The sequence below is a fragment of the Pteropus vampyrus genome, unplaced genomic scaffold, assembly GCF_000151845.1.
Source record: "Pteropus vampyrus isolate Shadow unplaced genomic scaffold, Pvam_2.0 Scaffold219, whole genome shotgun sequence".
Taxonomy (NCBI): domain Eukaryota; kingdom Metazoa; phylum Chordata; class Mammalia; order Chiroptera; family Pteropodidae; genus Pteropus; species Pteropus vampyrus.
Window position 1 is genome coordinate 482690 of NW_011889000.1, and position 26782 is coordinate 509471.

Below are 26782 nucleotides of genomic sequence, written 5' to 3' on the forward strand. Positions count from 1 at the left end.
AATAATGCTGCTGCGAACATGGGGGTGCGGGTATCTCCATGACACAGAGATACCTTTGATTTCCTACAGATAAATACCCAGAAGTGGAATTTCTGGGTTATAGCGTAGTTGTGTTTTAAGTTTTTTGAGGCATCTTCATCCCGTTTTCCGTAGCGGCCGTACCAGTTTACAATCCCACCAACAGTGCCCGAGGGTTCCCGTTTCTCCACGCCTTCACCGGCATTTGCTGTCTTTCATCTTCTGGTACCAGCCATCCTAACAGGTGTGAGGTTATATCTCCTTGTGGTTTTTGATTTGCATTTTCTTAATGATGAATGATGTCAAACATCTTTTCATGTACCTGTTGGCCATTCATGTATCTTCTTTGGGGGGAAAAAAAAAAGTCTGTTCAGGTCTTAATTGGATTATTAGATTGGGCTGGGTTTTTGTTTTTGCTATTGAGTTCTATGAGTTGTTTATATATTTTAGATATTAAGCACTTATCAGATATATGATTTGGAAATATTTTCTCTCATCCAGTAGTTTTATTTTTTTCATTTTGTTGATGATTTCCTTTGCACTATAGAAGCTTTTTAATTTGAGGTAGTCCTATTTGTTTGTTTGTTTGTTTATTTATTTTGCTTTTGTTGCCTTTGCTTTTGGCGTCAGATCCTAAAGTCATCACCAAGAATGATGTCAAGGAGCTTAGCGCCTGTGGTTTCTTCCGGGAGTGTTATGCTTTCAGGTCTTACATTCAAGTCTTTAATCCATTTTGAATTAATTTTGTGTATATTGTAAGATAGTCATCCAGCACCAGTCCTTGAAGAGACTATCCCCATTGTATATTCTTGGCTCCTTTGTCTTATCGTCTTATCTGTGGGTGTATTTCTGGGCTCTCTATGCTGTCCCATTGATCTTTGTGTGTTTTTATGCCAATACTATAATGTTTCGATTACTGTAGCTTTGTAATATAGTTTGAAATCAGGAAATGTAATGCCTCTAGCTTTGTTCTTCTCTCTCAATATTACTTTGGCTATTCTGGGTCTTTCATGACTCGATATAAATTTTAGTATTGTTTGTGGCATTGGAATTTTAATAGGGATTACACTGATTTTGTAGATGGGGTAGTATGAATGGACATTTTAACAATATTAGTTCTTTCAGTCTATGAGCATGCAATACTTTTATTTGTGTTTTCAGTGTTTTCCTTTTCTATCAATTTCTTATAGATTTCAGTCTATAGATTTTTTATCTCCTTAGTCAAATTTATTCCTAGGTATTTTATTCTTTTCAATGCAGTCATAAATGGGATTTTCTTAATTTCTCTTTGTGCTAGTTCATTATCAGTGTATGCAAACACAGATTTTTGTTCATCAATTTTGTATTTTGCAACTTTACTGAATTTGTGTATTGGTTCTAACAGTTTTTTGGTGGAGTCTTTAGGATTTTCTGTGTAATATGTCATTCACAAATAGTGACAGCTTTAATTCTTCCTTTCTGATTTGGTGCCTTTTTTTTCTTTTCCTTGCTTAATTGTTCTAGCTTGTACTTATGGTACTGTATTGAATAGAAGCAGTGAGAGTGGACATCCTTGCCTTGTTCCTGATATCAGAGGAGAAGCTTTCAGCTTTTCACCACTGAATATGATGTTAGCTATGGGCTTGTCATATATGGCATTCATTATGTGGAGGTACATTCCCTCCGCACCCATTTAGTTTTTATTATGGATGTTGGATTTTGTCAGTTGCTTTTTCTGCATCGATTGAGATGATCATCTGATTTTTATCCTTCATTTTGTTAATATGGTGTAGCATATTGATTTGCCGTTTGTTAATATGGTGTAGCATATTGATTTGCCGCTGTTGAACCATTGCACATCCCTGGAATAAATCCCACTTGATCTTGGTCTGTCGTTGAATTTGGTTTGCTATTATTTTGAAGATTTTTGCATCTATTTTCATTAGGGATACTGGCCTGTAATTTTTTTTTTTTTTTTGCATCCTTGTGTTTTGGTATCAGGGTAATGCTGGCCTCATAAAATGAGCTTGGATGTGTTCCCTCTTATTTTGGAAGAGTTCAGGAAGGATTGGTATTATTAAGTGTTTGGTAGAATTCACCAGTAAAGCCATGGTCCTGGACTTTCCTTGGGAAGTTTGATTACTGATTCGGTCTCCTTATAGTATGGTGGTCCCGTCGTCCTTGGTTTTGTTTTTTTGCGGCTTCAGTTACCGGCAGTCAACCACAATCTAAAACTATTAAATGGAAAGTCCCAGAAGTTAACAATTCATAAGTTTTAAAATTGCACGCCATTTTTTAAAACTTACATGCCGTTCTGAGTAGTGTGATAAAATCTCACATCATCCCACTCTATACCATTCAGGACGTGAATCATCCCTTTGTCCAGCACATCCAGGCTGTATATGCCATCTGCCCATTAGTCACTTAGTAGCTGTCTCAGTGATCAAGTTAACAGTTTTGGTATTGCAGTGCTTCTGTTCAAGTAACTTATTTTACTTAATAAGGGCCCCAAAGTGCAAGAGTAGGGATGCTGACAATTCGGATATGCCGAAGAGAAGCCAAGCCATAAAGTACTTGTTAACGTACTGTCGGGTCACTAGTAATCTAATGTTATTTCACAGTGCCTGCGTTACTCTCCTTACTTCATCTCATCGTATAGACATTTTATCATATCACATCACAAGAAGAGGGTGAATACGTACCCTCTTCTTGATATTTCCTCAAAAAGATATTTTGAGAGAGGCCACATTCATGTAATTTTATTTCAGTGTATCGATTGTTCAGTTTTTAGTTATTAATCTCTTACTGTGACTAATTTCTAAATTCAACTTTATCATGGGTATGTAAGTATAGGTAAAGACAGTATATATAGGGTTTGGTACTGCCCACTGTTTCAGCATCCACTGGGGGTCTTAGAACATATGCCCTGCAGATAAGGGGAGACTAACTGTAATCAGTCTGTTCAGAGGTTTATTTTTCCTTGAGTTAGTTTAGTAGTTTATGTCTATCTAGGAATTTGTCTATTTCATCTAATTTCCTGGCCTGCAATTATTCATAGGATATTTATAATCCTTTTCATTTCTGTAAAGTTGGTAGCAATGTCCCTACCAAATACCTTTCATTTCTGATTTTGGTATTCGAGTCTTTTCTTGGTCAACGTATTGTTTCTGTGAACAAAGCAAGGCTGTGTGTATTTTTCCTCCATTCCAAATCACGTCAGCCACTTCCTGTAGTGAAACTGCTTTTCCCCAGCTGTCCTCCGTAGGACTACCTGGCCTGTTGAGCTGAGGGAGGACTAGGAGGCGGGGATGGAGCCACCCCAGGCCAAAGTGCTACAGACTCTTACTCTTCTTACTGAGATTTTCAATCAGCTCTTCTTAATTTGTTATGTGCCTTTGGCTAATTTCCAGAGTTCTAAATGGTTGGTTTTGACAAGTCTGTAGTTTTTAAATTGCTTTTTCTGGGCATGATTGGCCAAGCTCCTCAGTCTGCCATTCCTGGGCGTGTAATTTTAATCGATATATTGGCTATTAACCTCAACTGCATAGACTGTGATTGACTCCTAAAAACAGTTTCAGGTTTTAAAGTATCATAGCCATCTCCCTCCAGATTTAGACTATAAACATGTTAACTAGCTACCATCTGCTGTCTACCATTGGAATAGTTGCTCTGTGTATACACCCATTCTGCAGTCCTCACAGTTGTGATATTACTCCCATTACAAGGCTCAAGAAACTTGCTGAAGGTCTCAGGAGCAGAGTACGAATTCAAACCCAGGCTGTTCTAACTGTGCTGTTGCCATTAGACTTTGTCCACAACTTTTCACCGTTTTCTACCAGGAAATTAGTTCTTAGCATCAATTGATCAATCGGCATGTACGGAGCACATATTGTGAGTGTGGCTTCCTGAGTGCTCATTCAGCCTCTTTTGTTTGTTCTATCCCCTCCCCACTGTAATCTTCCAAAGCAGGTCCTCCAAGGGCTCAAGTGGTGGTAGGAGGGTGCGGGGGGGAGTTTGGATGAAAGGTTTTCACTAACAATTCCTCACATTCTCTGCCTTTTTTGGGGAAGCCACCAAAGAATTCTGAAAGTCAGATTTTTCTGGCTCTTAGTTGTGGTGGACTCTAACATCTCAGTTTGAGTGAAAATAGAACCATCTTAGAGATTGGTTAATAAAGTGTTATTATTTATTTACATATCGTTCCCAGAGTAGTGCTTTAGAACATGGGTCCTCAGACCCCTGGCCACAGACCGGTACTGGTTTGTGGTCCGTTAGGAACCGGGCCACACATCAGGTGAGCAGCAGGCCAGCAAGTGAAGCTTCATCTGTATCTGCAGCCGCTCCCCAGCACTAGCATCACTGCCTCAGCTCCACCTCAGATCACCAGGCATTAGATTTCTCGTAGGAGCACCGGTCCCTGGTGCCAAAAAGGTTGGGGACTGCTGCTTTAGAAGTTAGGATGAGAAAACCTGAAGTAGCATTTTTTAAAAATGACAGTAGCATTAAAGGAAAATTAATTGATCTGGTTTTTTTTTTCTTAAGACAGCAGAAACACATTTCTGTATAAAAATTATTTAATGCTAGAGCGAAGTGCTAAAAATATTGAGTAATCACATTTTTCAGGCTATCTAAAATGAGTTATCCCTTCAGAAATTTCTGAGAAAAGTGTCCATTTAAATCTACGTAGGAAATTATCTACCCAATCTGTCTACCTTCCCATCTACCTGTGTACCTGACCACCATCCACGTTGTTGTACTAATAGGTGTACAAAGAGAATCACATAAATCTGGGCCTGGCTTTTGGGAACTACATCCTAGGAAATATACCAAGATGTTAAAAAGTTTAAGAGCATGAGATTTAACAAACATCAGACCAACAGATGAGTGCTCTTTGAAACCAACAGCTCTTGGATAGGTCCAGCGATGAGAGGCAGGGTCTGTCTTTACATGTGCAGATCTGTGACCAAATGACTAAGACGAGAGTCAAGGAGTTAGAGGTGCCGGAGCCAAGGACAAGTAGACCAGGAAAGCTTCAATAAGAATTTCTAGAGTTGAAATGAGGCAAGATATGGTAATTCTATAAACCTAAAATACCCTCTTGTTGGTGCTGTTAACCTAAGGCTCCAAGGTACAAATGACAGAAGTCACGAGTCCCCCTTTATATCCACAAGAAGGAACTTCATGGTCAAGAATGAATCAAATGCTTGACTGTGTAAGGGCCTCAGCTAAGACTTTCCCAGTCTGTATATCTGGTGTGCACATTACCTAATCTTTGTTCATTCGTCCAGTAAACATTTTGGAGATCCATATGTGGGCTAGGTGTCATGGGATACTAGGGACACAAATTTGAAAAGGATATAACCCCTTCCTTCAAAGGAGTAGAGTGAACACTTCTGAATGTTGAAAGGTGAACATGAGTTCATCTGTAAGCAAGGCAAGAAGAGAGCACTGAGGAGCACAATACAGGGCACACTAAAGGCATTAGGGCCCGGCATGACAGGGTCAGGGACACACAAGTAATGTGGCTTGGCTGGAGCTTGAGAATTATTGGGGAAGATGAGCACTCAAGATGGAACCCTAGTGAATGCCAGCACTTAAGGGGTAAAGAAGAGAGCTATCAACAGGAAAAGCCAAAAATGTTAACGCACATGATACTATAGAAGCCAAAAGAAAGCTATCAAGGACACAATGAATAGTAGCAAATGCTGAAGTGTCAAGTCTCGTAAGGATGGAGAAGGGTCTGTTGAATAGGTAGAAAGTGATCTGCACTGGGCAATGTCTTTGGAATGGTGAGACTAGAAGTTAAACAGAAACCCATTTGGCATCATGTTGAAATCACTGTTTGCTGTGAGTAGTCTATGGAAGAACTTACTTAGAGTGAAAAGGTCAAGGAAAGTTGTGTCTCCAACCAGAGCTATTTTAAGGAACAAGACATCTGACTCTAGATGTCTGAAGAGAGACTATCTAAGTTTCCTTTTGGAATTATTCTAAAGAGCCCAGACGAAGCATTAAAGCCAGGGAGACAAAAACCAAACTGTTTTAGCATTGGGTATCACAACCTACTGCCTCATGTCTCAATGTCCCAGTATAATGGTGGACAACAATCTATCCCTTAAAAATTTGTTTTCATAATCCTCTTGCTCGAAATGGACGTTATGGCAGTAAAAGTTAACATAACCTTGTAATACAAGAATTTTGAAGGTTCTCAGTTTTCCTCCAAAAGGGATTTTTGCAATGCTGTTTAAACAGTTTATGATAAATACTAGAAATCTGTTGAAAACCTAAAAAGTTTTCTCCTTAAAGAAATCTTTCAGTTTAAGCATGCTGCTTATAGCCTTACGAGCTTTCTAGAGACCACTGCTTAAATCAGTTAAGAACAAAACCAGGAGGAATGACTGCCCCCTGCTCTATGCCCCTTCTCCCGCCCCACTTCCAAATTCACTTGCAAATCGGAGTTCCAGAACATGCAGGATCTGAATGTAATTAGCCAGGGAGAAACCATTAAGCTTTGTTCTGTCCAAAAAATATCCAAAAAAATGCCAAGGTTGCATTTCTGGACAAGACAGGATGAAAAGGTGTTTCCACAATTACGAACCTGTCTTTTCAGAAATTCTTTGGTAATCACTCTAAGAAGTGAAATTTCAAAATTTTTAAACATTGCAAAATGAGCGAAAGAACCAGTAGCTATCATTAAAATGGAAAAGAATCTATTCACATCATTATATTCATATCAATTATCAAGACAATATCTATGCTTAAGGGCATGGGCTTTTGAGTCAGGTAGAGAGCTATATCAATTCAAGTGTTATATTTCTAGCTAAGTCTTTTTGCTAATTTATTGCTAACAGTCTTCCTCAATGAAATGACAAGCTATTTCAGACCTCATTTCTCCTATTATAGCAACTAGTGTCAAGTTTCTGCTTCAGTAACCATAATCTCTAAGGAATTGCAATAGTCCGTCAATGAAAAGGTATCTCTTGTATGTCAAAGGACAGTAGTTAATACTTTCCTTAAATACAGTGGATCAGAAGTTATAAAGGCAAGTGATGTTTCTTCCCTCTACCCAAGAACCCTCAGAGAGTACCAAGAATCAATCAAAAAGCGTTTAAACTCTAAAGCACAAACATTTCACATTAGCTTTTCTAGCTAACAAAGGAAGCCATGATATAATTAACTCAGATCTTAAGTTTTTCTCCTCTTTATTTGCAAAGTAAGTTAATAAACTTCAATAACCAGAATTTGTGACTCAGCAGTAGCTCTATACTGTAGTGAAAAACACTTAAACTCTTACAGTTAATTATCCACCCAAAATTTCCGTTAAAAAAAATTAGCCAACCAACCTTTTTTCATGATTGTAGCAAGTGTCGCTTTCTGGTTTTCTATCCAACTATTCAAATATAACCTTGTTTTAAGTACCACAAGTTAGAATTTACTGAGGACTAAGCAAAAGAAAAGCATAGAAGCACACAGTGCTTAGTAGATACTAAAAGTATATGATACTTAAACCATTTTCCTTTCCTAGATATGAATTTTTATTCACATTTGTAAATACATTCCTTAGTGAGTTCTAAAATCTTCACGTAAAGTGAGGGTATGTAGAATTGAGATTTCATTTCCTTAAAAGAACTTTAGCACACCTATGACAATAAAAAGAACCTGTTCAAACGTACTATTTTAATAAGGTGATACCTGATGGTCCTCTGGCCAGATACTTACTTAGGAACCACCACTCTGAACTCCAACTGGCATTCTAAAGGGAGTAGTTTAAAAAAAAAAAAAAAAGAAAAGAAAAAAGAAGCATACAACTAATACAATTTCTCTTACTCTTCACTTTTCTTTTTATTATTCAAAAGTCAGATGTTATTTTTAAATCAACCATCCTCAATTTTGATTTAATGTACCGTCATTTTCCCAAGATATGAAATTTCAGAATCTCTTTGGAATACTAATTTCACGGTTCTAGGTTTAACAAAACTGTTGAAATTTTAAATTCCACTCTACTTCCCTGAATTCTCAAGACAGTTGCTGATGTAAATTTTAATATAAAATATTTAGTCACAAAATAGTATTGCTTTTGTATGCACATAGTTGTAAGATTACTTTGCTTTTGTCAATAAAAACTATACCATCTTTCATAAAACTCTAAACAAATTAGGAACTGATGTAGAACAAAAATTACACATGGTAAAACAGGTACCAGCACAACGTTAGGTTATATTACATCAAAAAAAGTTTTAATGGTCCCAAATATATATACTCAACAACTAAGCATACACTCAAGGGAGAAAAAAAATCAAAAACAAAATGAAAAAAAAAAAAAAATTATGACACAAATGACCACATCTAGAATTCCACTCAATCTTTAATCAAGTAGGGACAGATCCCCACTTTAAAAAAAATCTGCAGTTCGAAGGGCAAAGGGAACAGATAAAAAAGAGGAAACTTTATATTCGCCCCTCCCCCATAGGTTTTCCAAACCTGTTGTAGCTTGACTAAAATGTTCAGAATGTATGATTTTAAAGGCAGGTCTCTTTATACAAAGAAACTGCTGGCATTCTTAACTAGTGAAGAATTGTGGCCGAAAAGCCTATTCTTCTGAGTCTCAAACATGGTCCGAGAAAGCATATTCTGATTGTAGCAACTGACCAGTCAATCCAGAGTTCCACTTACAAAACCCCTGCCCTGTTGGCTTTATGTTTCCATTTCCTTCCCTGAGAAAAGGGCAATGTGTGGTCCAAGCTGGAGAGCTCAAAGGCTTAAGTCTTTCCCCTAATGTAATCCCCTCCTCCTGCTCCATTGAATTGGCACTTGATGAGCAGAAGTCAAGTGTGCGAGGCTGATCTGTGTCAGTCATTCACAAGAGACCACTGCTTTGTTGTGGATTTTGTAGGGGGTAGGGGCAGAGAACCAGTTTTTTTTTCAACAGGTACTGATTGTAGGCAGTTGCCATTATTATGACTCAAACTTTGCTTTCTTTGACAATGGTAACGTGTCTTCCTTGTCCTCATCCTCATCATCATCTTCATCATCATCAGGATAATCTACCAGACCAACAAGGCCTCCCTGTTCAGAAACAAGGGTTATTTAAAGTAAACACCACATTTTCAAATACATGTTTTAAGTATGGAAAAAGGACATAGACCCCTCCCACCCCCAAATATGAACTGTGGTTATTTCTGGGTGGTGAGATGATTGCATGTAACTGAAATTCACTACTTTTATATATTTCCTAAATTTTCCAGAGTAAAACAAAAAATTTTTAGTTTATAATTCTAGCAAATTACCTAGGAGATAGAAACATTAAAAATGTTTCCAAGATTAACAATGCATTCAAATTTTTAAATCAGTCTAAACAGTATCAAAATAAACTACAAAAGATAAACAGACCACTAGAAATGAGGTCATACAATTAGAGGTTAGGAAAGTGATCTTGCTCTGTCCCTTCTCCAACACTTCATCTGGACTTCCTGTTAGCCCTGCTCCTTCCTGCTCCTTCACCAAAAACCACTATAGCTCGCTTCAGGTGCCCCCAGATTCCCACTGCTCTTGTCCTCAGCCTTCCCCTTCATTTCAGCATTTCTCACATTCACTTTTAGCCCTGAGCATCTCCTATTCACATCAGAGGAAAAGGGACAGAGGGCGGGCATTATATTCCTGACTTAGATCAATGAATCCCAAATGCCAGTCTATTATGCTAGTCCAGGGCAGCTAAAAGTGACCAAGCGGGTTTTCATTCTGATGTGTCTTTCCTACTTTTGGTTATTAAAATTTTGATCCTTTCTTGTGTGTAATGTTACTAATGGCAGATGCTTAATTCCTTTTATATACCTTGTCTGGCAAAATAGTTTGGAGTGTCCAGATATTTAGCTTATCTTTTGCCAGTAAAGTCTTTATCTTGGTATTAATTCTGAAAGTTGATAGAAAATAACTTAAAACTTTTAAATGTCTATAAATGTTATGACACATCCAGAAATTGCTTAACTTTAGGTATGTTCAAGGTGGTGGTAGGAGAATTATTCTCTAGTTCACAAATGTTAAATCAGTTCCAAAAGACAGTAACCAGAGGGAGTCTCAGTCACGACAATTGCTGTTGAGAAGGCTTAAATTAGATAGGCGTGGGAATCAGACATGTACCTTGGTAGTAATAGCTGCCGTCTGAGATGTATTTTTAGGGACGGATCCAGGAGAGCCTGGAGATCCTGGAGATCCAGGTGATCCTGGAGAACCAGGCAGATTTGTTGCAGGTGACTGGCTGGTGAGATTAGTCTTTGTCCCACTAGAGAGGGAAAGCTTTAAACTTGGGCTCTGCCGGCCAGAAAGATTTGTTTTCAGAAGCACCTCCTTTTCTTCACTTTCTTTTACTAAAAATAAGAATATTGTCAATAGTTGTCAACCATGGTCATCTTTTAAAACCTCCCCCCTACTCCCTCCCAAAAAAAAGGTGGCACTAAAACACAATGAACTAGCTTATTCCTCTGCTAGGGAGAAACACTGAAGATAATTTCTGAACTAAGCTTAGTAAAATACCAAGCACCACTATCCACTGGATTTTACTATTGAGAAGGAATGAAATCTTCAGTATTATAGTCATTGTTCCTACCCTTCCTAAAATAATAAATTTCTCCTTACTTAAGTCAACTTAAGAAAAATTACTCTATGCCTTCACAAGACAGCGATTTCACACTCTATAAAGCAACAGTCTTCGATATCTATGTTGTGACACATACAAATTAGATACTAATCATTCTGTCAAGAAATAAGAATAAACCTAGAGTGAGAAAGACTTCATTTTTCCTTGCCCATTTCTTCAACATACATTTCTTCCTTTCCATGAATTTACTTATTGGATCCATAATATCGTCGTCATTTTTAGTTTTGTCAGATGGAGACACTACAGCTTCTCCATCTTCCATGTCATCTTCATCTGTGTTAAACCACATCTCCTCTTCATCTTCTAGTGTTCTGGCATCTCTTCGATATCTATGATTCCTCAAAATTGAACGCATACTATGAGTAAAGAGAAAAAGGTAGAGTAAATAGACTCATAAAGACTTTCATTACAGTCTTCAAGTATTGCTCTGAATTGGATATACTCTTAACCCATTTCCTGTTTGCCTCGAGAATACTTGCTGGCGGCTACAACATTTCCCCTGAAATAACTCAGGGATTACAGTCCTAACCTTACCCCCAAATTTGCCATGAAATATCCTGCTTTTATTATTATTTTCGCATTGCTCTAGTAGATCAATAGTCTTTGAAAACATCATTCTATTAATAGCATTGTTTTTAGTAGTGGTATTTCCATTTACAAAATATAGTAATCCTGATTGCTGAAAATATCAAATCCTAGAAAACGTAGCATTCCTACGTGTGATATTAACATCATTCTCAAACAGTTGTTAGCAGAAGATTCATTTGATGAATCCTATTTAGATATATATTTCTGTTACATTAGGAGTAGAGACAAGTTTTTTAGAAATAACTCCAAGAACAATTTTTATATTTTATTTTCACTCTGAAAACCAGTCAGATTTGCTTCAGCATCAAAGGGCATGTTTATGTAAAATTAAATTAATGCTGGCAGTGAACTGTACTTTTTTTCTAAACAGGAAATGGGTTGATAAATTAACAGCATAAAACAAACTTATACATATAGAGGTTGACAAAAACAGTTTAATCCACATAAGATTGAAAAACACTCCACCATATCTAGTGTTAACTAGTGGAGTCAAACTTCCTATTATCAAATCAGTTATTAAATTTAATATTAGGAATTAATAAGTCATAACTTATGGCTATAAAAATATACCATAAGTATGTGAATTCAGGTATTTGGGAAAATATACAGGATTTCTTAAAATAATTTGTAACTCTGAAGTAATTCGAAGTAAGATAATATTCTGATTGGTTTGGACACATGAAGCCTCATTGTCACCTAAGAGTTTAGGTTTTTTTTCCTTTTTCATTGTCTTGTTTGATACATGCCTGAGGAAGTGACTACAGAAAACACTAACATCCACCCTCACCTTCAAGAAAACATTTATATTGACCATTACACATAAAACTACAACTTCTGTTCGCTCTCTGCTATTTCCTCTCCTGCCACGCCAAACAGTACCAAACAAGTAAAAAAAGAGCCACTACCATACAACTTCTCACTGCACGAATAGGTTCAAATATGTGGTAATTTACCTGTCAAGTTTGGGATTATCTTGCCTTTCTCTTTGTTGTTCAAATCTCAGTTTTAATCCTTTAAATGTCTGTACATAATCTACGTCTTCCAGTGCCTTCCAGTAATTTTCAATTACATGAGCAGTCAATGATTTTATATCTTCCTATAGAAAATTATAATAAAAAATGAGATGAAAATGTTATTTTATAAGATATGACTGAACTGTAGTGAATTGATAAACCCACCTCAAAAAGTTTTACAGTCTTAGAGATAATCAAATAATGAAAATAGGCCTAACATAGTGGCTACTTCAACAAGTCCCTGGTTTTTGGTGTACCTCAGAATTATCTATGGGTCTTTCCAGAGTAAACGCCCAGGTCCCATCCTAGATAATGTGTACTCAGTAAGTCTGGGTAGGATCTGGCATGTATATTTTAAAATCGCACCACAGAAAAGTGCTAGAGATGGATGGTGGTGATGGTTGCACAACAATGTGAATGCACTTATTAATGCCACTGAATTGTAAAGTTATAAATGGATAAAATGGCAAATTTTATGTATATTTTACCGTATTATTTTAAAAGCATGCCACAAATAATTCCAACATGCATCAGTGTTTTAGAACCACTAGCCTACTATAATCTTAAAAAAAAATCAAGTTTGTTATGAAATTGCTCTTTAGAAATGGGAGAAAGAAAAATTAGAAACCTCAAAGTTCAAACAAACCAAAACACATCCAATACTTATTTTAAGAAAGTAAAATTACAGTTGATGAGTACTATGACAGTGTTAAGTCAGTTTTCAAACTATCTTATAAAAAGGAGTCATAGCTGCTAAGAGATTATTTTAGTTTTAATTCAGTCTCTCACAAGCTTTTGGTAACACTGGTTTTCTTTTAAAAAGTCTCTCCAAATATATTCTCGAATAAGCCAAAATACCAATAATGCATACTTAAGTTTGTCAAACATTTAAAACCAAAATTCTAACCAAAAAAGTACAGAACCTACCACTCTAATAAATTCAAACATCTCTATTATGGCAGAGTTCATCAGATTATAACGGGATCCATTGTTGAGAAATGCTTTGACGACTGGTTCAAACAAAAAACTTTTCATTATGTAGCGGTTGTAAAACTCATCTTTTAATCCAATAATCTTTCTCTTAAAACGAAGAGCACCTGAAACACAGAGGCATTGTTCAAATTACATACCACACTCCCATATTTTTAGACTTACAAAAAAAACTTCAACAAATATAATTCTTTGTGTAGTCATGTTACTGCTTCCAGAAGTGTGAACCTAAAGATAGGGATTACAAAAGGGTTATCAGAGAAATGTATTATGAAAGTAGTGTATGTCATCATAGAACACAAGTCTTAGAAGGCCAGGAAAATTCTGGAAATAAGTTACTAATGACCAAAATGTATTTTACTTCTGAAATAGCTAAGATAGGGCTAGTAAATGAATTAACCTATAATACTAAAAATGAAAATTCTAAACATATATATATATGTATACACATACATACATACACACACCACTTTTAAAACAATAGAAAAACCATTGTTTTATTAGGGCAATCCACTGTGTAAATTGATTTTCATTATTTTGGGGCACTTATTATTTTACATCAGAATTCATGGGTTGCATTGGCTTATTTGTGGATGTTTATACCCACAAAATCCACATGACCCAAAATTTGCCTTCCCATATAAATTTAGAGGATGTTTTTAAAAATGTGGTCCTCTAGGCTTATTGCAGCGAGTATGCTTTTTAATTTTTTCCTAGTTTTCCTTTTTTTACAATTGATTAGGCTTTAACTTACAGATTATAAGGTATATTTACATCTTGAGGTATGGGGAGTTACTTAAGTCACCATTCGTCAAGATCCAAATATACGCAGCCAGCTAGACTTCAACAAAGCCCTCTTTACCTAAATGGAATTATCAGTAAGTTAATGCCCCAGTATTGTAAACAGTTCAAAAAAGCATACTCACTTCATGCAGTCACATCGTCTTCGGTTGGCAAGATTAAATATTGTGTTTGTATTTTGGTTTCTTTGGAGATCATAGAAGTGGCTCGTTAAATTGCCAATTTGTTATTAATCAAGTCCTTCATGAGCAGGTAGCCAGGCAACCATGCTGACACGGTTTCTGGGTGGGAAGGCAGAGGAGTAAAGCAGCTCAATTTTTCTTTAGTTGGCAGAAAAAGAGGTCCACAAGTGAATGCCCAATTAGCTACAGCTGATTACAAACTGCCTTAACAATCCAACTTTAAGAGTGTCTCTTTCTAAACAGACACTCTGGGCAGGGAGTTTCAAGGGAGTTTCAAAATAGTTTATAGAATAGTAATTGCATTTTATTTTTTAAACTACTGAATATTTTCAAATACATAAGCATGGTGAAATAAGACATTTTAAACAATAAGAGGCATCTTTCTCTGTTTTAAGTCAAATCCAAGTAAGGGTTTATTTTCCCAAAACAATGGTTTTAGAGTTTGATTTTTCTTTTAATGTTACTAGACAAAGGAACTTAGGCAGTTCCACTTGTTAGAATAAAAATCAGTATTTTAGAGCTCATGTTTTAATAAAGCCAAATTTTAAGCTTTTAGTAACTTAGGCAAGACCTCAAAGCCTGTATTCCAACTTTGCAGGCTTTTGTGGAGACTTGTGTCCTATCATAACATACACTAGCTGAACCCTGTGGTCTGCATGTAGTTCCTAGTAAGAGCAAAGACACTCCCTTCCTAGAATTCACTAATGCCAGGGTATGCAGATGGCACCACCATCTCAAGATCAGTTCTGTTCGGAAACTGATGTAGATAGAAGGTAATTCTAATGGTCTTTTTTGTTTTGCTCCTCATTTCCATTTGCCCTCATTTATTTCTATCAAGAACTGTTTTGTTTCCACTCAAAGCCCTCCCCAAAAAGAAACCTGCATCAAATACATCTAACCACTATTCTTTGCTGTTGAATAAGAAGTTGCTTTTGCAAATTTACCAGTGAGTTCTATGCAGTCAAGTTGCTGAAAGGGGTTTTAGAGAAAGCTTTTGGAATAGATCAAATTGGCATAACCATAGGATTTTCAATGTAAAGTGCATTCTGCTTCCACTCACATCTCTAACCTTCATTAACATTCCAGGAATCTCTTGTACTGTTTGAATCATCTCTAAAACAAAAATTTTGTCTTTACCTTATACAACATGAGATTTCATGTAATAAATTTAAGACTTTTTGCCTCATATGTAACTAATAGATGAATAAAAGCATCTACGACAAAATTTTTCTTTATTTCATTCCTCTTACAGAGTTCCATATTTTTAAGAACAAAAAAAGCAGACAACATAACAGTATGAGCTAAAAGGCTACGATGTAAGATCCAAGAATCCTGAAAAGGCCAAGACTGATACAACTGGTATGTATGTTTGTACACACACACACACACACGCACACACACACATCTAACCTATAAACACTAAGTTTTGAAGGGATGCCAGTCTCACCTACAGACTTGATTAGTTGCCTTTAAATATAATGAAAGTATATTAAGAAGCGGCAGATATAAAAAATGAAGTTTCCCTAAGTCCCCAAACTATTTACATTTAACCACTTATCTTTTGTTCTTACATGTAGGCATCTAAATTTACTTATAAACCCCTCCCTTAAAAAATACTAATATATTTTTCTGGTTCAGGGCCATGCCACCCCGAACAAGCCCAATCCCGTCTGATCTCAGAAGCTAAGCAGGGTCGGGCCTGGTTAGTACTTGGATGGGAGACCACCTAGGAAGACCAGGTGCTGTTGTAAGCTGACAAGGTCCTTGCAATCTGTGAGGTCAACCAAGGGTTGCCTAGCCTTTAAAAAAAAATAAATAAATAAAATAAAATAATATTTCAGTGTACTCCTTCCTCAGAAGACCAAAAATATCTTAAATCTCCTCAAATTTATATTTGTTCTTTTAGAAGTTGTTGATAGAAATACTGCAAATCCAGCTGTAAACAGCTTGTTCCTGATAACTGGCATCTTCTTTCAGAAGCTACTCATATTCTCAGTCCTAGGAAGACAGCCATACTGAGAATCATTTGAGAAAGAATTAGGTTTTTAATGATAACCTAACTTAGTTTGGAAAATATTAACAGTAATAAAATAGAAGGTTTTTCTAGCATGCTTAATTTTCCTACAATACAAATTTTCATTAACTTGTAATGATTCTATTCATAGTTCTCATTAAATTATAAGAAATTTTCTTTGCAATACTACAAGCAAAATGAAATGAAAAACTGAAGAATAAAAAGGCCTTTCCTTTCCTGCCACTCTCCCACTGGATTCATGGGTTCTACCTATACCAAACCACTAACACACCACACTTTTTGTCACACTCTCCCATGACCAAAGCAAATTCAACTGAACTCTTGCAAAATTTCCCTGGTCTGCCTCATTCATGTAGAATAAATCATTTCCATTATACTTCAAAACACATCATAATATAGTGCTTATGAGGTTTATTTTAATTTTTATAGACTGTCTCTTCCTAATGAACTCTGATCCCCTTGACAGCTGAGTCCAGGTCTTAATCTTCTTTATTTTCCTAGTACCAGGTATGTATCAAACTTCATCAAATCTAAGATGCCACTAATTGCAAAAAACTTTTCTCTCTTCTGCTACTAAGAAAACAAAATGAACAAAAAAGAACTAGTCATGACAAGCCATTAAATTGTACGACTCACCTTGATTTGAGAAATGATAAATGCATAAAAATACATGTATCAGAAATAACGAAATATAGTAGTATTTAATAAATTTACTGAAATAAAACATGCAGTTGATCCATCCTGTCCCACCTGCTCACGAACTCCCCTTCCTGCACTGAAACAAAACCTATGTTGACATGAAAAAAAATTCAAAGCAACATTCAACTCCCTCTCAACTTGGTTTTGGGCTCTCACTTTTGCTGTGATAGGTATAGATGGAAAATGAACATAAATTTAAAAGGACTTCTTTCGCATGTGCTAATAAGTCCATAGATATATGCAATAGTAAAGTAGAACCAAAATAAATGAATTTATTTTTTGCTGTCCTTAGCAGTCTAGGTTAATGCCACCTATTACTTTTGACTGAAAAAAAAATTACTACGGTAATATCAAAAGATCTGGGTAATTAGCAGAAAGTACTAAATATTTGAAAGTTGGAAAATGAAAATATACTCTGACCAAATGTATTCTCAGTACATACTGCACAGTGTACACTAATCTGAAAAATGAAGTCAATTATAACAACTGTTAACCATGATAGAAAGTTTAATGACATACTTTTGAAGATAAAATGTAGGCAAAAAGAACAAATCAACACTAGAAACATCCTATATACACACAATGCTTTTATAATTTAAGGATATTTTTAAAAATCATAAGCAGAAATTTTTTTAATGAAATAAAAACAGCAAAAATAGATGTATAGTTCAGACTTCTAATTACTATATGATTATGATACCTTTAAACAAACAAACAAAAACAACTAAACTTACCTATAAAAACTAAAAGGCAAAACTTAATTACCAGTAGACATCTCTAGGATACCCCTAAAATTGTCTGCCAATTTACCAAAGGCAACTGGCTGCTACATGATCAAGAATATTCTGGAATAACCTATTTCCTATTCAGAAAAAAAATGTTTGTACTTCAAAAAAACTAGTGTCTTATGAACACAGTGTAAGTCAATTTTTGAAAAACACGTATAACTAAAAACCATCTTGTTAAAAGACTGTTGCTCTGAAGAGTTAAGTATTCCCATAAACGTGTATGCTTTGTGGCCCACAGCAGCTTTTTTTTTTTAACAACCCTTTAAAAATATGAGAACCATTTTTCAGGTTGCAGGTTGTGCAAAAATAGACCACAGGCTGGATTTGGCCACAGCTGTAGTTTGCCATCCCTGCTTTAAAATATCTGAGGTAACACAATATTATATGTCAAATATATTGTAATAAAGCTGAGAAAGAAATATTTGTGGAATTAACAAATGGACCATCTGTAGACATTTGTGCTAGGCATTCTGTAACTCAGAATGTGTTTTAGAAACTCAGAAAGAATGTGTTTTAGGAATTCAGTTCTATTAGCTATAAATTTTCCAAATTATCAAAGTTCTTCATGATTTCATGTGATGCTATAGTCTCGCAATGCCCAATTTGTAATTAGTAATGCTGTACTAAGTCGAAAAAATAACTGAGGTAAAATGATCTAAGGTGCCATCTTAATGATGGACTATAATCCTTTAATATGTATTTTTAGGGACACTCTAACCCCTTTGCTATGTGTTAATGAGAAAGAAGTGTGTCAGGATAATCACCTGCTCAATATGTGACACAAGTACATACTCAGTGTAGTAGTATTAGAACCTAGATCGTCCTGACCTAAGTCTGTGATCTTTTCTTCTCAATGAAACCTAAAGATACCAACAAAATGGTAACATGTAGTAATACATACTTCTACCAGAAGCAACACTTACATAATGCCAAGAAAGCATGCTTTGAGGCCATGAGAACTAGCACTCTCCGGAGGATGTCCTTATTAATAATGTAGTTCTTTATGTGATAGGTATGGTGCTCCACACAGAACGTTAACAACTCCAATACAAGTGCTAACAACTGGGCAGTCTGAAAATCATCTAAAACAAAACACAATTATATTGATGGTTAATATTCTTTTCCTCCTCAAATGTAAAATTCCAATGCCCATCAAGTAAAGTCCTTTCTATGAACCCAAATATTTTAAAGGAAAAGGAAACTTAATATTTATTTGAATGTCTACCATGTGTCAAGAATGATGCTTTACACTTTTCTTTATTTAAAACAACTCTGTAAGGAATTAGTTTCACAAGACCAAGTCTGAGAAGTTAGTAAGGCAGAGATGGGATACATTATTAGATCTGCTGTATTCCAAAGTGGAAGACTGCTCTATCATGTCTTAACACATCCCTCGACAGGTGTACATATAGCATAAGCGGTCCTGCCAGACACCATCTGGTCTCTGGTGGAATTAATCTCTCAGCTCCTAAGATTCCAGTGTGTTTTGTGCCTCCTTTACTACACATAATGAGTCCACACTCAATTATAATTACTGGCTTATCTTCCTCACCAGGCGGCAAACCTCTGGAAGTATTTTACTCACATTTCTCAATTACCCCATTAAGACCCCAAAGCTTATAGCACAGTGCCTTCCATGAAATGGGTTCCCAATAAAATGTTTGAATTGAACATGTGGTTTGGAAAGGAGCCTCAACGTTTACCTAGTATGAATACAGTAGATAGGAAAAATGAATATCATGTATCCAACACTTGCTTCTAGTTACAAAAAAAGGTAAATTTAACATTTATTTTCTAGGTGGTGTCAAAAATACTGGTAATTCTTATGACAAAATAATATATTCTCAAAACTTCAATAAAGGATTTCCCAATGAAGACCTTAAAGCTATTTTCTAAATTAAACACATAAGCTAAAGCAGTAAAATGCAGAAATAATCAAAACATAGGAATAATCCTTAATGCAAATAAAAATAGCTTAATATTGAGCACAGCTGTTCTCTACTACACATCTGGAGTACAAATAAATTTTTTTCATAGCTACTTCTATTTCTTTCACTGATGTAAATATAAACTAAATATAAATACTGCTTTAACAAAAAAACTTAAAATTCTAAAGCAACAATTAATCTTTTTATTTTTTACCTTTCTGTTATCTCTGATTATAACACTTTAAAGAAATTTTACTTTGAACACCTCTTTTAAAATTAGCCTTAGATCTCTATGTTGACACCAACTTTGAGTTTCAGAGTTCAAGAACAAAGAAGTTAACTACCAACCTGCATTATCTTACCTTTGCTAGGTTTGTCTTCTGTTGTATTTGCCAATAAAGGAGCAGTGAGGACATGCATACAGTGTTTGTAGAAGAAACCCAGAAATTCAGTCTTTTCTGTTTTCTAAGGAATCAAAAATAGTTCCATGAACTTTAAGTGCGTCGGTTCCTACCAGCAATAAACAATATACTAGTATGATAAAGAGAAGAATGCCTATGGCTTACATTGGCAGTAGCTAACATGTTCTCTGGGTCAACTAAAGTTCGAAGCAGGCCCATAAGTTGGACCGCTCCTCCAAGTTCAGGGTCTGTATCACAAATCATATGTTCTATAATGAGGTTGATGAGCAAAATATCCTGGTGAGAAAAATACAAATAAAGATCACTTATTACGGGAGAGGATGGAAAAAACACATTCTATGACATACTATAGCATTATACCTCACTCTAGCTATCTTGTTACAAACCAAATGAAATGATTGACTGACTTCTTCAATAAGATACATGGCAGTGTTTCCTTGAAGTGTGGTACAGGTACATTACACTTAACAGTACTGAAAAGAAAATTTCTTTTTGTTATCTTTAAATCCTTCTGATTAAAACAAAAACAGTTTAAGGTTGGTGCTAACAGATCTTTACACCTCTTGATAACAAAATATCCCTCCTGAAGAAAACTGATGGGTCTTCTAAGGTTCACAGCTTTAATAGTAAAAATATTTAGCTAGAATTTGTAACACTGTTATACTTTCACTGCATTTTTATAGATTCCTTCTCCTCCTATTTATGGTAAATGATATCTATATCTCTTCTCCATTCATGGAAATGATAGAAAGTTTCCATTTAAAGTAAATTTAAGAAAAAATTAGTTGGTACCTGAATGTCAGAAATTGGGAAAAACGAGATTACAGTATTTAGAGGATGCACACAAGAACAAATGTATTGTAGAGATTCCAAATGTCATAGAAAACTAAGTGCTAGTTTTCCTAAGGCTCTACTATGACTGGTGTTCCTTGCCCAAGGAATAAATAAAACATGAGAGGGATTCAATAAGAAAATCCTTGCTCCTGCCAATATATGCAATGATAGGATGGAAAGAAAGAAAATGCAGACAGTATAAAGAAACAATGATAAGGACTGGGAATCAAGAGACCTACTGAATGTGAGTCAAGTTCATCAGTGTATGTTCAACTATCAGGTTACAGGGCCAACAAGAATAACCTTTACTTTTAATAATACAGATATTTTGGTTTTCAAGAAAAACATGACATAATATTCGACAGTTCAGACTGGTAGTCTTCTACATCTATTCTGACACTCCCATTAAAAAAAAAACAACAAAACTTTAAATATAGATGTTACTAGGCATTCCACTTCATTTTGACATCACAGCGCACTACTTTTTTTAAAAAAGTATTTTCTCATTTTGTAAAAATATGAAAAAAAAAAGAATTATAGCCTAAGAGGATATATTTTCCCCACATCCCATGAGGAGTTGAGGGAAGAATATCTTAGTTTATTATTAAGTAAAAAATTACTTCCAAGATTTTATAGGGGAAAAATCAATCATTGCTTTAATTATCTAAAATAAAACAGCACACACATTTGGGCCATCACATATGCCATGTACCACCATAAACTCTGGGAGTGCCCTTCCCATTAGCAGGATATATTCTCTCACTTACTTTAAAATTGGTATCTGTGTGTCTGTGATCAAGACAACAGCTTGTTCCCTATGGTTAGGTAGTAAAGAAAGCACCTAAATACTATCCAAGAGACTGTGTTTCATTTCTTCATTCTTGATTTTGAGAATCCCTGGCAAAGTCACTGTTTTCCTAAGGCAATTATTCATAATTCCACATACAGAACAACTTATTGGCTGAATGATTTAAACCAGACAATATAGTAAGTTAACTTCAGAATTAAGAAACTTGACCTCAAAAACTTAAAAAGGAATTTAAGTTGAGCACTAATAAAATAGCTGAAGATATACTTTAAAACTGAGACAGGAGCCAAGTTAGGGGAAGGATAAGCCATTTGATATCATGGCTACACTTTTCCCAAATATTAACTATTTAAACCTTAACTAAAAGAAACACAGTTATAGCTCCCCATGTATATATACTTACTGTTAGTGCAAATAATATTTACCTTGTTGGTTATTTTTTGCTCTGTTAACTTCTTACTTACATCATCATTCTGTTGTGCCTCCTGCATGACAAACTCTCGTACCATGGATGGATTATATTCAACCAAGTATGAGAATATATCAGTAGCAGCACTTCGCACCTGTGTATCATCCATGCCCTGCAGATAAAAAGCACTTATTTCTCCTATAATTATAAAAATATGGAACTTACAGCTACATAAATCTAAAACCTAACAAATTTTAAGAAAACACTGCAATTATAAAAAAGAGGTCAAGGAAATTCTGCTGCATGTAAAAACCACTGTTACAGAGATAAAGATATGCTTTCTTTTGTTCCTGTTTACTCTTCTACTTTAACATGTCAACAGGCTGCAAAATTGCAAATTAGTTTTAAAAACATGGAAAATTCCTGAGTACTTTTTCAGTACTGTGTAAGAACTTTAATCCTAGAATTTTATAGTTTTTTAACTTTGTAATATACAGCTAATATTAAATGCTGGCTGTAATCAAATACCTGCATGTAACAAAAATATATCATTTTTGGTAGATTAAAAATATAATGGTAATTAAGTAAGGAGAAACAAACTTACAAGGATGACTTCTAAAGCTGGTAATATGCCCATGTTTGACAAAGTCTTGAAAAATGCATCTCTGTTTTGAGGTTGCAGCGTTTGGGAAAACGCACAAAATTCTTTTAAAAAGTTAACCTGAAAATAGGAAAATGGTTAAGTGACTATAGAAAGTTTGTAGTTTTAGCTTCATGTCCTTTTTTAATATCAAATTTCTTACCAATTCCTGTCTTTTTTCCTCATCTGTTGCTTCATCTGTTAGTTGTGCAAACAAATCTGTGAGAAATTTTTCATCTTCCTATGAAATCAAAGGATAAATTATGCAAATTGTAAGAGTGTAATACAAATGTAAGAGTATAATAATTTTAAGATGCTATAATAGAAGATATAAATTGCAGTTAACTAGAAAAAGGAAAAATGGTATTGATGATGTTTTTTTTTAAAAGAGAAGGAAACCAAACTATTAAAGGGTAAACTGACAATTACAGAAAGATTGTTCTTTATATTTTGGCAAGGCTCTATTTCCTAAGCCTGTTTTAAGGGCCACAGTGTAAATATTTGCAGGCCGTATGGTCCCTACCACAACTACTCAGCTCTGTTGTTACAGTAAGAAGCAGTCATAGACAGTATGTAAATGAATGTGGCTGTGTTCAAATAAAACTTCATTTACGAGAACAGGTATGAGCCATAGTTTACAGACCCCTGGTTTTCACAGCATTTCATAACCTTAACTTTAGCAGCTCTATAACCTCTCAAATGAAGATAAAAGTGAAGGTGGAACGAACTTCACGTTTTAAAGACACAGAAAATTATTCCATTTTCTAACAAAAGTTAAATTCAATTTTCAAAGAAACATCTATTATTTGAAGATAGCCATATACACTAATAGTTTAATATGTATTAAATTATTTTTAAAGGATTCAAAAGACATTCTCATAGGATATTAACCCGGGTAAATAAGTCAGAGTGTAGAACTTGGAAAGAACCTCAGATGTCATCTTACCTCATTTTATAGTTGACACAAATTAAAAATTTACACAAAGCCCAACCATAGTTAGCAGGCAGTAAAGTCTTCCTGAATGCCTGTTCAATTTTTCCATCACTATTTTTAAGATGCTGTTATATTTTAACTCCATACCACCTCAGCTAGAAGTACATTCAACACTACTTCAGCCCTAGACATACCCAAGTCTAAATATATACATACACACCTCTACACGTGTATGTTATGTTTCTGTGTGTATATAATCTCCTATTAGATTATTAACTCCATATTCCCTGTTGTAGGTGCTCAAGAAACATTTTATGTGATACTAAGATAGTTTTGTTATTCCCACTTTATCTAAAATGTACAAATAGGCCATACCTCAAATGGCATCCAGTTTCAAAATGCATCCCAGATATAATGTATCCCACACCAAATGGAAATCAAATGATTAAAAAAGATTCTCTGTACTGCTGCATTTGGAGTATAGAAATAGAGAGAATACGACTGTTTAACAGTATTAGGTAGACAGTAGCCAATGAAAGGGATAAGATTGTACATAAGGTGGGTAAAAATCTGCTTTAAATTATACTTCAATCACTTTTTATCAAATATTTTGTAAAATTTTCCTTTCTTCACAGCACAACTTAACAACTTGAAATCATTCATACTTCAAGAGTAAAACTGGCATTTTATAGGTATAAAGACGAAGAAAACATAGAGGTAACAAATCACCACATAACAAAAGCACATGGAGCTAAAGGAACAGTAGCACTCAGGAATGTCCAAGGAAACTAGGAATCAAAACGACCAGAACAGAGGCTCTACTAGACTAGGTAGCTGGCGAAAACTAGTTCCTTATCAAATCAAAGAACAAATGGAAATTGGTTCCAAAACCCTTCTCCTTCCTCTATCATCAATAATAATATACTGTGTGGAAGATTATTATTGTACTTACCAGACTGTATTGCCTATGTTATTTGCTTACATGTCTGTCTTAAATGAATGGAAAACATGTTAAATTAGTCAACATGAACTGGAATTATTACCAGTTCCAGGAAAGCAGTTTTGGTAAAATTGACTTTTCTATTTGAAGTCATTTTAAAATTATTGGGGCGACATTGTTTAATAAAATTAAATAGGTTTCAAGTGTACAATTCAATAATGTCATATGTATATTGTATTGTGTGTTCAAGAAGTCATTTTTTTAAGGGTGACAAAGGCCAAGGGCACTGAAAATACAGCAATTTTCTAAAAAGGAACAGACATGAAAAATTAAACTCACTGCTTTATTTTTAACATGTGCTTCCAAGCAGCTCTTTTGACATTTGCCTCCTTTATTTAACAAATCCAGGTTTCAAAATAATTATTTTGTTTGTAGATCTGAGGTAAAGCTTTATATAATATTTTTCAAGTCATATCACACATTTGTTATTCTTACAACATACGCATCAAAGGAAAAAAAACATGGAAGGTATGCAACTCACAAATCTTTGCACTATGCAAACTTCTTTTTCAGTTACAATAGACTAATTCACACATGATGGGAAAATATACTGAGAGGTTCTCTGACTTTGGAGATTACTGGCCAGCTCAGAGATTTATATTCTGTATTTTGTGCAGAATCCAGGAAATTGTAGCCTAGGCAATTCTAATGCAAGCACCCTAAAACACCAAACCTGACAGACTGGGCATTCTGTAAAAAAAAAAATTTAGGTATTTAAAGAGGACAGAAAATTATTTCTGCTAAAAACAATTAACATTTTAAATGGTATTAATCAAGTAGGTACCTTTTAAAGGAAAAAAGAATGATCGAACTCACCTGTAACATACCAACAATTTCTACCTTATTGAAAAAGATGAAAGAGTGAAGTGTTGATAACATATTTTCTTCAAAGACTGAAGGGGTAGGCAGAACCATATCTTGTATATATTGGACTCTGTATGTCTGATGGATTTTTTGTTTCAGCTCAGGGTCTGATATGGGAATCACTTCTTTAAATTTGGCTGTTTTTGTTAAAAATTCCCTGTGTTTTCGTGGTTGTGATAAAGCAGGATCATATTCTAAGCATCCAATGACATCCATTATACATTCCTCAGAGAACATAACTTCAAAAAGAGCAGTTCGATTCAAGAGGAAGATGCCTTTGATAATTTCATACAAGTGGTGCAGTCCTTCAATATTTTCCAAATCTTCACAAACATGAAAAAGCTCTAGGAGCTTTTTAATATAACCCTCATTTTCCAGTGCTAGTGCAAGTTTTTCACGACGCAGGGGGGAAGGTAAAGACGATGCCACAAGTTCTGCAATTTCCTCAAGGCGACTTAATTCACAAGATGGCAATTCTAAACCTGGCGATGACATATCATCAAAACGCTCCTCTTCAGATTCATCTACAAGGTCCTGAGTGATGTCCACTGAAGGATCCTTTCCTTGAACCTATTAAATCAGATTTATGATAACTGACACAGTACAGTCAAGCAAATCTAAGTGATATTCTTACGTGAATACAAGAAATGTTATAAGAAAATTATAATGATAATTTTTAAGTTTAAGACTTTCCTTCAAATTCAACCCAACTTCCTACTTTTCTGAGTTGCATTTCTACAAATAATATATACTTTCAATTTTAAGGAAGGAAAATTCAAACTTAAGAGATGGGATGAGCCTCCTAAAGTGCAAGGTTTACCAGCAACAAAATGTTTTGGGATAGGCTAAACTGTGAAGAAAGAGTGCCCTGCAGACCCTCAGTGTAGAGGACTCATGCTAAAACATCCACTCACATCATCTACCCATGGCCCTCTTCCCATAGCAAGTCTCAGAAACATTCATAGCATTGTCCTCCAAGATAGCTATCAAACTTTAACAAAATTTCAAATATCGTACAAAATACATATAATTATAAGCAACAAAGACAATACTTAAATGTTAATTCTAGAAATCAAGGGCCAAAGAGCATGTACAAACTGGTTTTGGACCAAAGTGGGTCACTGATTTGCTATAAATGCTGGTTAGTAGCCCAAAAATATGATTAAGAAAAACTGGGTGGGTGGGAAACAAGTGCACCC

At 35.1% G+C, this 26782-nt stretch overlaps 1 protein-coding gene, 1 long non-coding RNA gene and 1 pseudogene across 3 annotated transcripts in view; 2 read left to right on the forward strand and 1 right to left on the reverse strand.

Moving 5' to 3' along the window:
* LOC111747359 overlaps window positions 1–25201 on the forward strand; it is a 28742-nt gene extending 3541 nt beyond the window's left edge. The window contains exons 2-3 of the long non-coding RNA XR_002783508.1: window positions 15475–15581; window positions 24355–25201. This is a non-coding gene — a long non-coding RNA (uncharacterized LOC111747359). The remainder of the gene's footprint in view (window positions 1–15474; window positions 15582–24354) is intronic.
* PPP4R3A (protein phosphatase 4 regulatory subunit 3A) overlaps window positions 7812–26782 on the reverse strand; it is a 37051-nt gene continuing 18080 nt past the window's right edge. The window contains exons 4-15 of one of the 2 annotated variants that reach the window (XM_011373150.1): window positions 25536–26153; window positions 22949–23026; window positions 22750–22866; window positions 22201–22317; window positions 20239–20370; window positions 20035–20137; window positions 18668–18826; window positions 13177–13346; window positions 12190–12332; window positions 10814–11004; window positions 10132–10358; window positions 7812–9060 (exon numbers count right to left, since the gene is read on the reverse strand). In XM_011373150.1, the coding sequence (XP_011371452.1) occupies window positions 8950–9060; window positions 10132–10358; window positions 10814–11004; window positions 12190–12332; window positions 13177–13346; window positions 18668–18826; window positions 20035–20137; window positions 20239–20370; window positions 22201–22317; window positions 22750–22866; window positions 22949–23026; window positions 25536–26153 (2166 nt within the window). In that variant the 3' untranslated portion in view covers window positions 7812–8949. Of the gene's footprint in view, window positions 9061–10131; window positions 10359–10813; window positions 11005–12189; window positions 12333–13176; window positions 13347–18667; window positions 18827–20034; window positions 20138–20238; window positions 20371–22161; window positions 22318–22749; window positions 22867–22948; window positions 23027–25535; window positions 26154–26782 lie in introns of both variants that reach the window. The other variant, XM_011373149.1, reaches the window with a different exon arrangement.
* LOC111747374 lies at window positions 15855–15973 on the forward strand (annotated as a pseudogene).